This window comes from Aquarana catesbeiana, linkage group LG02 (genome assembly GCF_042186555.1).
Source record: "Aquarana catesbeiana isolate 2022-GZ linkage group LG02, ASM4218655v1, whole genome shotgun sequence".
Classification (NCBI taxonomy): Eukaryota; Metazoa; Chordata; class Amphibia; order Anura; family Ranidae; genus Aquarana; species Aquarana catesbeiana.
The window spans coordinates 164,679,438-164,692,604 of NC_133325.1; the positions used below are offsets into that span (position 1 = coordinate 164,679,438).

Sequence of the window (13,167 nt, forward strand, 5' to 3'; positions counted from 1 at the left end):
CCATGTCACAAAGCTCAAATCATCTCACCACTGGTTTCATGAACATGACAATGAGTTCACTGTACTTCAATGGCCTCCACAGTCACCAGATCTCAATCTAATAGAGCACCTTTGGGATGTGGTGGAACGGGAGATTCGGACCATGAATGTGCAGCCGACAAATCTGCAGCAACGCGTGATGCTATAATGTCGATATGGACCAAAACCTCTGAGGAATGTTTCCAACACCTTGTTGAATCTATGCCATGAAGAATGAAGGCAGTTCTGAAGGCAAAAGGGCATCCAACCCGATACTAGCAAGGTGTACCTAATAAAGTGGCTGGTGAGTGTATACTTGAATACAATTTAATTTTTTTTTAAACCAGTGTTTAGGATCACTTTAACACAAGAATATGAATATGATACAAGCAGGGTAAAGGAATGACATGAAGAACTGAAAATATGTGCTCACTGGAAAAGCACTCTTATGCCACGTGCACACAATCGCACATTCCGACAACCAAATCCATGTTTTTTTTTCCCGACGGATGTTGACTCAAACTTGTCTTGCATACACACGGTCACACAAAGTTGGTTGGAAATTCCGAACGTCAAGAACGCGGTGACGTACAACGAGCCGAGAAAAATTAAGTTCAATAGCCGGTGTGGCTCTTCTGCTTGATTCCGAGCATGCGTGGAACTTTGTGCGTCGGAATTGTCTACACACGATCAGAATTTCCAACAACGGATTTTGTTGTCGGAAAATTTGAGAACCAGATCTCAAATTTTGTGTGTCGGAAATTCCGATGGAAAATGTTCGATGGAGCCTACACACGGTGGGAATTTCCGACAACAAGCTCACATCGATCATTTTCCGTCAGAAAATCTGTCCATGTATACGGGGCATTAAGCCTCATACACACGATCAGATTGTTGGCCAACAAAGCATCAGACTTTGCTCTAAAGGGCGTGTGCCAGGATCTTGTCTTGCATACAAATGGTACACAACTGAAACGTAGTGACGTACTATGTGGAATTTCAGCTCTTGAGCGCCACCCTTTGAGCACCTTCTGCTAATGTCGCGTTTGGTGAGCATTGATTGAGCATGCGGGTTTGTACTTTCGACTTGTGTGACAGACTTGTGTACACACGATAGGAAAATCTGACAAACCGTTGTCCGCTGAAAATTTACTAGCCTGCCATCCAACATTTGTTGGCGGAAAGTTGGACAATAATTGTTTGATGGAGCGTACTCCGACGGTCGGATTTTAGGCAGTCTGTCATCACACGATTCCCGATTGGGTGTACGAGGCTTTACTTTACATGCTGGCTGTAGTGCTTTCATCTGTCTGCAAACATCGAAAAACAAACCCCAAGGTCACATTTTTCTAGTACTTGCTGGGCCACTCTTTACAAAGACCAGCAAATTAACCATTGACACTGAAACAGAGCAAACATTCAGGGGAAAAGCATGCTCAATTATAGAAGACAGAGCAGGAAATAAAAGGGTACAATATATATATATATATATATATATATATATATATATATATATATATATATATATACATATATACACACACACACACACACACACACATACACACACACACATATATATATATACACATACACACACACAACACAACACACACACACACAATTACAGGTGCCTTTACACTGCTTTGCAGGAATGAGAAAACAGATCTTTAGTAAAAAGCAGCACACTTACTAAAGGCCCATACACACAATACGAAAACTGGAAGGAAAAAAAAAAAAACAAAAAAAAAAAAAATAAATAAAGTAGTCTGAATGAACGATCTGCCGATTTTCGGATTGTTAGTACGGTGCTTTCGACAGCCGATTCCAGTTTTTCGTCTGACAAAAGCTGGATGTGCAGACTATAAAATTTTTGTTGTATGTGAACTCAACGTCCGATTTTTATTTAATAAGTACGGTCCGTACTAAATAAAATATAATAAAAAAAATCGTAAGAGCAAGACTACACATGCTCAGAAACGAAAGAATCCATACAAAACAATTCAACACATTACGTCACTTCTGACGCTGTATTCTGTCGTACGAGAATTTTTGTATGGCGAGTAACCTCTTCACTTTCGACATGAGACTAGCATGCAACAAAAAATGGACGAACGGTCATCTGAAAATTTGATTGTGTATACGAGGCCACACACACACACACACACACCTTCCAAGCCAGTGTCATTAGTACAGTGACAGTATACAGTATCACTGATCACTGTATTAACAACACTGGTGACGTCAGTGAAAGTCAGTTCTAGAGCTGCACGATTCTGGCTAAAATGAGAATCACGATTTTTTTGCTTAGCAGATAGATCACGATTCTCGTGGCGTAACATCATCTTTCACATTAAAACAAAAAAAAAAAATTGGGCTAACTTTACTTTTTTTTTTATTACTGTATTTATTGGCGTATAACACGCACTTTTTCACCCTGAAAATCAGGTGCAAATAGTGTGTGCGTGTTATACGCCGATACTGCAATTTGGGCTGCCTAGGAGGGAACGGGGAGGGGGGCAGGACGAGCGCCGTCGGATTACATACAGCGAGAATCTCCTGTTTACGCAATGGCCTCTTTAATAGGAAGTCCCGTCTCCTGGGCCGGCATTGGACCAGTGTTCTATCTATCATAGAAGCCAGTCCAGGAGGCGATACTTTGTATTAAAGAGGCCGCCGAGTAAACAGGAGATTCTCGCTGTATGTAATCTGATGGCGCTCGTCCCGCCCCCCTCCATGTCCCTTCTGAGGCAGCAGTAATCTGAGGTGAGGCTGCAGATGGGCATTGATCAGGCTGCATTCATGGCAAAGGTGAGGCTGCATATGGGCATTGATCAGGCTGCAGATGGGCATTGATCAAGCTGCATTGATGGGCAATTTGCAGATGGGCATTGATCAAGCTGCATTGATGGGCAATTGTGAGGCTGCAGATGGCATTGATCAGACTGCAGATGGGCAATGGTGAGGCTGCATTGATGGGCACTGACCCTTATTTTGCTTCAGATTTCTTTATTTAAAATTTGAGTTTTTTCCCTGAAACTTCCCCCTATAATGAAGGTGCGTGTTATACGCCTGTGCGTGTTATATGCCAATAAATACGGTAATTGAAGTGTATTTTTTTCCCCAAAAAAATTGCATTTGAAAGACACTGGGCAAATACAGTGTGACATAAAATATTGCAGCAATTGCCATTTTATTCCCTAGGGTCTCTGCTAAAATATATAGAATGTTTAGGGGTTCCAAGTAATTTTCTAGCAAAAAATATTGATTTTAACTTAAGAAACAAGTGTCAGAAAAAGATTTAGACTTTAAGTGGTTAAACTTCCTGCATTTACATGTTGTTGAAAACTTGGAAGACTGCCTGGATTATTTAGTTACACAGAAGTTCTATCCCTTTTATCAAAGAAGGAAGCTTCTTACAATGTTTCAAGTTAAAAGACTTGGCAGACCGCCTGGATGCTTTCTTTTGACAGCTGACAGATAAAGTCTCTCCACTTGTTTATATGAAAGAATTGGCAACCTCTGCAGGAGAGATCGTCAGGGGAGGTGAATCAAGATCACAATTTTTTAACGATTAATTGTGCAGCTCTAGTCAGTTCCCCCCAGCATCAATTAGTGCCAGATTTCCTGCCGCAATATCGCAGTCCTATTATAGCCAGCAATAGGACCAGTAGCTGAAACAATCAGCCCCTGAGCTTTGGATCCTGCTTCATAGGAGACTTTGTAGCAGATCACTGTCTCCGAGTTGTGTTTTTCAGGCAGACCTGATTGGAAGCTCCATGTGGGCCTATGGACAGGCTGATGTAAACAGACTTGTGTTCTCTTACACCCACCTACCTCCTAGTCCATTAAGGTACGAAAAATTCAAACACAATGAAAAAGTCTATATAGGCTGCATCCTTTTCTATTTTTCTGGACCTAAACATGACGGGTCCCTTACAATATAGGCTCACACTGTAGAGGCCTCAAACGTTGACCAAGCCCTGATCCTTCAGTAAAGCCAAAGTAATGCCGCTCTAGGTGAGTGACCGACTCTCACGTGTTATGAACTGGAAACCAGGGTGCCGCACAGCTCGTCTGAGGTTCAGTAACATGCACAAATCCGGAATATTCCTGCACTCCTTGGTATCTTTATTGAAGCATTAATATCACATTACAAGTATGACAGGAACATAAAAAGATCACGCGTTTTGTGCTAAAGTCAGCGCTTACTTTGAGTAAGCACTGACTTTAGTGTGAAACGTCTGATCTTTTATGTTCCCATCATACCTATAATGTGATTTTAATGCTTCAATAAAGATAACAAGGAGTGCAGCAATATTCCGGATTTTTGCACGTTACTAAGTAAGCCCTGACCCTTACTGATGCATTAATAGCTTGGGCCCAGGAACTAAGGGGTGCCAAAAAACTATTTGGACGTCAACACAGTTAGGATTTGTTTAGATGGGCAACACAGAACAACTTCAGAGCCATTGAGATTGCACGTCAGATCAATTTTGTTCTTCACAGGTATCTCTGACCTCTTCTGGACTTGTATTTGAGATTGCCTCATTCTAGTTTTGCAATCCAATTGATATTAATAGCACACGATTAAAAGTTAAGTCTTAGAATCAGATTAAGTTTCAGGGTTGGGTAAGAGTTAAGTACTAGGGAGATGATAAAGTGACCCTGCTACCAGAAGGTCATGTTTACCCATTAGCTCACTGGTAAAAGTAACATGGATTATCTTTTTGGCAGCCCATGTATTCAAAATCCCCAGTCGGATTGGTTGAATACTTGACCCATCCCCCCCCCCCCCCCACTAGACACTGTGGTTCCTCCTGATGTTCCAAATAGTGGCATACGAGCCAACAGGAGGAACCACAGTGGCCATTAGGGCCCAGAAGTGTAAAATGCTTGCAGCGACTAGAGTGTGGAGAAGCTGTGGCTTTTGATTACATGTGCCACTGGAAAGGTAAGAATATCCAAGCTTATTTGGGGTGAACTAGTAAAAAGTAACCCTGTGGTGAATGAGCCGCATTAAAAATTACAGCAGAACTGAAGGCATTTTCCTAAAACCTGTGAGCAGGTAGGCCATTTATCATAGAAGAGACACACTGGGGAAGATTTACTAAAACTGGTGCACTCATAATCTGGTGAAGCTCCAGGCCTCAGGTGCTCTGAGGGACCGAGGCATCCAGCATTACCTCGCACACCAACCGATCGGCCATACTAATAGTGGGACCACTAGCAGCATTAGATTTTTTTCCAGGTATGTGTGTTTGTCATTCTGTTCAGGCTCCCTTAATAGTGTTGCCTGTATCCTTAGGTGCCCTCTTATACCATGGCCATACTTATTATGTTTATGCTTATAGGACATATCTCTAATATTGCTGACCAAGTGTACGGCTGTTTGAGCTGGCTCCTTCCAGGCAGTTAGTCCCAGTACTGTGCGTTTAACTCAAAAGGTAATACTTTGCAGAGAGAGATAGAGAGATAGAGAGAGATATAGAGAGATTATATATATTTTTTTTTTTTTTCACTTTAATAATATTAAAACTTAAAATGAATCAGTTATACCTTTGCATTAATGGCTTTAAATATATCTGGACATATGCATGGCAGATTTTAAATACACTCTATATCTTACAGACAGGCTTCTCTTTCATACAAGGCTCCTTCAGTATCTATGGGCAGACTTTGGGATAAATCACATTAGCTATGCAAGTATGGCAAAGCTCACTACAATATAGTTTAAATTACATGCAAGCAAGTCCAGCAATTTTCTGTATATTTCATATTTATAGTTATCTGGGTTATCTGGTACACCCCCGTATCCCACTTCATGCGCTGATCTCCTGCTGTATTCGGTGCCGGGTCCCGTGGTCCCCCCCCCCCCCTTTTGGGAGAGGTGGTTGCTTCAGTTGCTGTGTCTCACCGGCATGGGTGACCATTGAAACCCTCTTTAGCACCAATTCTGGTGCTTACTCTAATTGAAATTTGATTTCTTTAATTAGAAATACAGAAGCTCCTGAAGAAGCAACTACAGTCGCGAAACATGTAGAGCATTTTTTAATTCTCCCAGGACCTTGGAATACCCTATTGGCAATGCCATATCTCAGTGTGGGCTTTTGATACTAACAGTATAGGCCCACAGGAAGTACACAAGTGGTATTCCTTTTTCTTTATGTATTTTATCAAATGTGTACTGTATACATTTGTAATCTATGTGAACTATTAAAATTTGTTATATTTTTCTATACGTGCCGTTAAAGTCCATTTTTCCTGTGATTCAATTTTTCTCAATTTGTTAGGATGTGGCACAAGTCTACTCGGGGGGTTTGATTGCCACCCCAGGGCATAGCAATCAACCTTTTCTCTGGAATATAGGACCACCATCCGCCTGGATTTAGTGGCGGATGTCAGTGGACATGTCTTCGCTGACATCTGCTGCTCCACAGGAGTGAATTAAAGGTCTGACTCAAACTGACAGGCAGACCTGAGCGCCCGTTTGAAAGGGCCCTTAAGCTTTGACAATAAAACCTGGAAGCTGACTGATTTCTATACAGAGCTGCACCAGATTTTGCACTCTCCAGTTTTAGTAAATTACCCCCACAATGTCTCTTCTGCAATAAAAATACACCGGCCAATAAAATCCCTGTAAGACCAGCACCTGGGGAGAAATACCTTGCAGACTTCAGCAGTTAGAAGGGAGGTAAGTATAATGTATAAGTATAATGTCTTGTATAATGACAATGGGTCCACTTTAAGGTGTAGCTAAAGTCATTTTTATACAGCTTTCATCAGGAAAGGAAAAGATAAGAAACTATTAGAAACTATTAGAAAAGGAAGTCTGCCTACACACAAGTTAGTTTTTCACTTCAATTCTACATTAGAGAGATACTGTCAGCTTGGCCATGTCCCCTTTACATCTACCTAGTCTGAACTCATGGTGACACTACTTGGCACTTTCAGGGCACATACGGGGGAGCTGCTCCTATGTGAGGGTGCTCAGACCTAGCAGCCAATCCCAAATTATGCCATTTGGCCACCAGCAGCAATGAAAACCCCCTGGTTCCTCCATGTAGAGAAAATAGGACTCCCTCCCCTATGCCTGCATTTAAATGCATATCTCTACTTTCAGTACTTACCATTTAATGCTGAACTAAACCTATCCATTAAGTTTTAAAAATCAGTTACATTCCTGTCATATTTGCAGGGATTGCTAACTGTCACATTGGTTGTGTCCTCAACCAAACTGTCAAACCATCCAATGGTTGGTGTCAGAACGGATTACATGTGCAGCATTGTGGCAGTTGCAGATCAAACAGAAGCAAAGATAGGAGCTTCCTTGACTGAAAACAAAAGGAGGGTTTAGTAAGAGGACTTTCACACCGAGCTGCCCAGGGCGTCGGCAGTAAAGCGGCGCTATTTTTATCGCTGCCTTACCGTCGTTTTAGCGGCGCTATTCGGCCGCTAGTGGGGCTGTTTTAACCCCCCCCCACTAGCGGCTGAAAAGGGGTTAAATTTGCCCTCAAAACACAGCCGGAGCGGCGTTTTGCCAGTGGCATCGCGGCGCTGCCCCATTGATTTCAATGGGGAACAGCGGTGAGTTCACCGCTCCAAAGGAGCTGCTGGCAGGACTTTTTGTGACACCCTGCCAGCGCACCGCTCCAGTGTGAATGGAGCCACTTTTTTCAGGCGCTATTTTTAGTGCTGTAGTGCCTGAAAAACGCTGGCAGTGTGAAAGGGGTCTTACATATTAAAGATTCCCCCAGTAACAAGATCTTAATTGGGGAGCCAGACTGACATTCTTCTCTCCCTCCCCCCGCAGCATGCATGGCACAATTTCTAGTCACTCCTTTTGAAAAGCCACTCATCATTGGGACAAATAACAGGCAGCCATAGAAATGACTGGAGATTGCAATATGCACAGATGGAAGAAGAGCTAGGCCTGGGGGCTTTTAAAGCGGACACCGGTCATCTCTTTCAGAACACCGTAAGCAAAAATTTCAGATGAGCGAGGACAGGCAAGTAGAACATGGAGTTCTGGGAGGGGGGGAAAAAAACTGTACTAAACGGGAGGACCTAAACAATACATCCCATCCAACTAGCATCCAGTCAGGCAGGCCCTAGTACTACATAGCTACTGGCAGATCTTAAGCTGATCATGCAATCAGATTGTACAATCTTCTTAAAGCCCATCTCCGGGCAAAGAAAAACAAAAAACATGTTTTCCCATGCAATGAGGCTGTGCCTACACTGCACGGGTCAACTGCTTGTTTTTGTCTAAGGTAGGGGTCTCCAAACCCTTTAGACAAAGGGTCAGTTTACTGTCCTTCAGACTTTAAGGGGGCCAGACTGCTGAAAGTGAGAGTAAGCAGTACCCCCTCGTTGGCGCCAGTGGGGGAGGAAAGGAGCCCCAATCCTTGGCGCCAGTGGGGGAGGAAAGGAGCCCCAATCCTTGGCGCCAGTGGGGGAGGAAAGGAGCCCCAATCCTTGGCGCCAGTGGGGGAGGAAAGGAGCCCCAATCCTTGGCGCCAGTGGGGGAGGAAAGGAGCCCCAATCCTTGGCGCCAGTGGGGGAGGAAAGGAGCCCCAATCCTTGGCGTCAGTGGGGGAGGAAAGGAGCCCCAATCCTTGGCGTCAGTGGGGGAGGAAAGGAGCCCCAATCCTTGGCGTCAGTGGGGGAGGAAAGGAGCCCCAATCCTTGGCGTCAGTGGGGGAGGAAAGGAGCCCCAATCCTTGGCGTCAGTGGGAGACAAGGTGCCCTAAGGATTGGATGAAAGCGAGCAAAGGACCACATCTGACCCCTGGGCCACAGTTTGGAGAGCAAAGGTCTAAGGAAAAGGAGGAGGAGGAAGATATACTTACCTGAGCCTCCCAGCACATGACTGGTCCGGCACCCCCCCACCCCCTAGCGGTCTTGAGTTATGGACTGTTCCTGATGTGATCAAGCCCAGAGCATGCTCCATAGACCAGCTACACTCCATCGCTGGACGGAGTTGGCCATTAAAAATTGGAACTTCCACTAAAAGTGAAAGATCCTATTTCGCTCCATAACCCTTTATGTTAAAGGGCTTTATTTTTTTTTGTTCTGGCAGCAGGTACCCGCATCTGCAATGCTCACCTAGGCAAGAATAGAGGAAGATAAACCAGAAGAACATCACTTCTTGTGCATGCACAGTGTGGAGCCGGCTGTGAAGCTGCGGGAAGTCATAGCCGACATCTCACTGCCAAGATGGCGAAACCAGTGGCCCAAAGACTGGCGAAGAACTGGCCGGAGAGTTCCCCTTTAAGATCTACCAACAATGAATAAAGGGTCCTGTTCCATTGATAAGAGGGTATAGGCCTGTCCTCAGATTACCTAGTTCATCCCATCCATCTCTAATGTGATGAGGGACAGGGAGGAGCACACACAGACACACACAGGAGGATGAGGCTGAGAAGACAATGATGAGCCGGACCAGTGACAGCGCAGAGTCAGGCCTGGCGGGGGGATGGGGCAGCGGTGATGCTCCTAGGATGAAGCCATGACACACATTGACGTTCCGCTATTCTTACCATGTAGACCACGTTGAGCGCACATAGCGCGTTCTTGGAGCAGGTGAAGCCGCCGCACACCATCCTCCTGACTCGGCCTCTAGTCAGGGTAACTAGTGGGGGTCTCTTTAAATCGGAAGCTCCTCTCTCTTTCTGTCTCCCCCGACCCGCTGCCCGGTGACGTCACCGCTCTCGCTCCCTAGAGACAGAAAAGATTGCTGATTGGCTGGGAGTGAGTTCTCTTTCTCTCTCCTCCCTCCCTCCTTCCATCGCTCGGGCTTCTACTGCTGACGCACATACGCGGGCGCACATGTGACGTACGAAAGCTGTGTGAGCCGCCATGTTGGTACACCTGCCACTCCCTTAAATAAGAGCAGTTAGTCGTTCCGTACATTGGGACGTAGTGGGGTAGGGAAGTGTAGGGTGAGTGGGGCTTTAACCACTTCAGCCCCGGAAGAATTTACCCCCTTCCTGAACAGAGCACTTTTTGTGATTTGGCACTGCGCCGCTTTAATTGACAATTGCGCGGTCGTGCGACGTGGCTCCCAAACAAAATTAAAGTCCTTTCTTTCCCCACAAATAGAGCTTTCTTTTGGTGGTATTTGATCACCTCTGCGGTTTTTATTTTTGCGCTATAAACAAAAAAATTGCGACAATTTTGAAAAAAACGCATAATTTTTTAACTTTTTGCTATAATAAATATCCCCAAAAGATAATTAAGAAAACATTTTTTTCCCTCAGTTTAGGCCGATCGTATTCTTCTACATATTTTTGGTAAAAAAAAATCGCAATAAGCGATTATTGATTGCTTTGCGCAAAAGTTATAGCATTTACAAAATAGGGGATAGTTTTATGGCATTTTTATTAATAATTTTTTTTTTTACTAGTAATGGCGGCAATCAGCGATTTTTTATTGTGACTGCGACATTATGGCGGACACATCGGACATTTTTGACACATTTTTGGGACCATTGTCATTTATACAGCAATCAGTGCTATAAAAATGCACTGATTCCTGTGTAAATGACACTGGCAGTGAAGGGGTTAACCACTAGGGGGCGGGGAGGGGTTAAGTCAGTACTAGGGATGTGTTGTAACTGTAGGGGGGATGGGCTAGCTGTGACAGGGAGCAGAGATCAGTGACACTGTCATTAGGCAGAACAGGGAGATGCTGTTTACATCAGCATCTCCCCGTTCGTCCTCTCCGCGAGGCGATCGCGGGTATGCCCGCGGCAATCGAGTCCGCGGGACCTGCAACCCGACTCACGGAGCTCCTGGCCGGCGCGTGCACACGCAATGGCACGGCGGGGAATTCAAATGGGACTTACAGGTACCCAGCCATGCCATTCTGCCGTCGCACATCGGAAGTGGTTAATGGCTTATGTAAACTTTCGTCATTTTCTGGTGACCGGCGTCTTGCTGGGAGGTCATCAGCCTGTCTGGGGAACTTTTGCCGATCTTTGGCTCATAGCTGTGTCAGAAAATATTTGTATTTTCAGAAGTCTCATGGTTTTAAACTGAACTTTTTTATTGGTTAGGGTTGGGAAAAGTTAATAGTTTGTCAAATGTATATTAAGAGAAGAATCTGATGGTGCAGTAAAATATGTCTGGGGGCATAATGTTAATGTGTGACAGATGGCGGCATCGGTGCCGATATTAAGCGTTTGCACAAGAGCCTTCAAGAATCCAATGTGATTTCGTTCATCGGTTCAGGTACGAATTGTTAAAGTGTATGACACTGGAAATCATACCTGAACCGGACTGAAAATTGTACCTCAGTCTTATTGAAATTGCACTGCCGCTGGCCCGCCGTGCGATTTCAAAGCCAGCCGCAGTGCGATTTCAAAAAGAGTCTGGTACGATTTTTAGCCCAGCACAGGTGTGATTTCCAATGTCATACACTTTAACAATTTGCACCTGAACCGCTGAACAGAGTCGTGCCTTGAAAATAGCACTGCAAACCCGCCCCATACATAAGTGAACCCAGACTAGGTATCGGCAATTGCTATTGGTGTTTACTTGAAAGTATTAACATTCCTACTCAGTCTTAAAAAAACGGTGCATCCTTTGGACAGAGATACAAGGAACCAGTATTCCCTGTTCACTCGTGTACCACAAATCATAACCTGGACTTAATGGTTTACAGGTTGTGCAGGAGTGAACAGGGAACACTGGTATGTTTTAGGCTATCATTAGATTAGGATGATGAAACAGAACCTGTGCCCCCTTATATGAGGAGTCCTCAGAGTGCCCCTTTACAACAGGGATCCTATAAGACTGTCCTCATCAGAGTGCCCCATTACATCATTTGCTCTCCTCAAAGTTGCCCTGGATATCAATTGCATCATCAGAATGCCTTCTTACATCAAATGTCCACAACAGAGTGCCCCCTAAATCAAATGTCCCCATCAGAGTCCCACTTACATCAGTTGTCCCCATCAAAGTGCCCCCTTACATTAATTGTACCCACCAAGTCTCATGGATTAGTAATGTACTGTCAGCACCCCCCTAGATCCCGGCATGTTTATATTGCTGCCTGTGACTCTATTGGGGAGGTTTTCTTTCACTTACTGCTCCAGTGATACATGTTTAGTCCTGATCTCTTCTTCTCCTCCCCAGTCATGGCTGTTCTGAAAAACACAAAGCAATCTCCTGCGCTCAGTTGCCTGGTCAGCTGAGTAAGTGGCGCAGCCAACCCCTTTAGCAAAGTCAGTGGAATGTCGCAGGTCTTGCTGCCCTCCTCAGAACAATGGGTATCCTTTATAGCTGAAACATAGAAAAAGAACAGGAGGGCGCACCGACCTTGTGCATTACCAAAGATAACATTTATTCATAAAATAACAAAAAATATACTCACAAACGAGCTTTAAAACAAGGCTTATCAATGCTCCAACAATAGCGAGCAGTATCTCTAGACACAGCCTGGACCAGATATTTGGAGGAACCAGATGACATCACAGGCGGCTTACGCGCTTTGAGGGCGAACCCTCTTCTTCAGAGCCATAGCGATGGTAGTCTGAAAACCTATGGCCAGAGAGAGGGAGAGCAGCATTTGTGAATGTGAAATGTAGATCCCAGGAAGCAGCCTTGAAATAAATAGATACTGTGTGGGACTACAAGTCTCAGGAGGAGGAGTTGCTGCAGGAGGAGAGAGGAACAAAAACCCAGGTAGGGCGGAGATACCCTCCAAAACAGAGATGGTATCTCCGCCTGGAATCTGTGGGCAGTAACCAAAGTGGTGCACCATCTAGCCAACACCTTAAACAACTGCTCTGCCTCCTTCAAATCAACTAAGGAAAAACTTGCTACCTTTAATATTTTAGCTCTCTGATGTTCATTCCCCAGAAAACCCAATTCTTGCTCCCATTTAGTTACAGAAGGTGGTTCTTCTTCTCCTACTAATATAGTATATATATTCGCAAGATATAGTGCCCCTTACCATCTGGTAAACTGCAGCGCCGGTGGGGGAACCCAGAAAAGGAGGATCAGGGCTGCTCTGTGCAAAACCACTGCACAAAGCAGGTAAGTATGACATTTTTTGACTTAATATCACTTTAATTGTTATGCATGTATCTTAAAGGGGTTGTAAACCCTCTGGGGGGCGCAGTAGCCCCCCAGAGCCCCCTTT

General features: G+C 44.6%; 1 protein-coding gene across 3 annotated transcripts in view; it reads right to left on the minus strand.

Moving 5' to 3' along the window:
• Positions 1-13,167, minus strand: part of TSPAN31 (tetraspanin 31) — a 182,136-nt gene that overhangs the window by 23,718 nt on the left and 145,251 nt on the right. Inside the window, exon 1 of one of the 3 annotated variants that reach the window (XM_073613738.1) lies at positions 9,561-9,826. The exons of the other annotated variants lie outside the window; for them this stretch is intronic. Coding sequence (XP_073469839.1) covers positions 9,561-9,623 — 63 coding nt within the window. The 5' untranslated portion in view covers positions 9,624-9,826. Of the gene's footprint in view, positions 1-9,560; positions 9,827-13,167 lie in introns of those variants that run through there. 3 annotated transcript variants of the gene reach the window in all.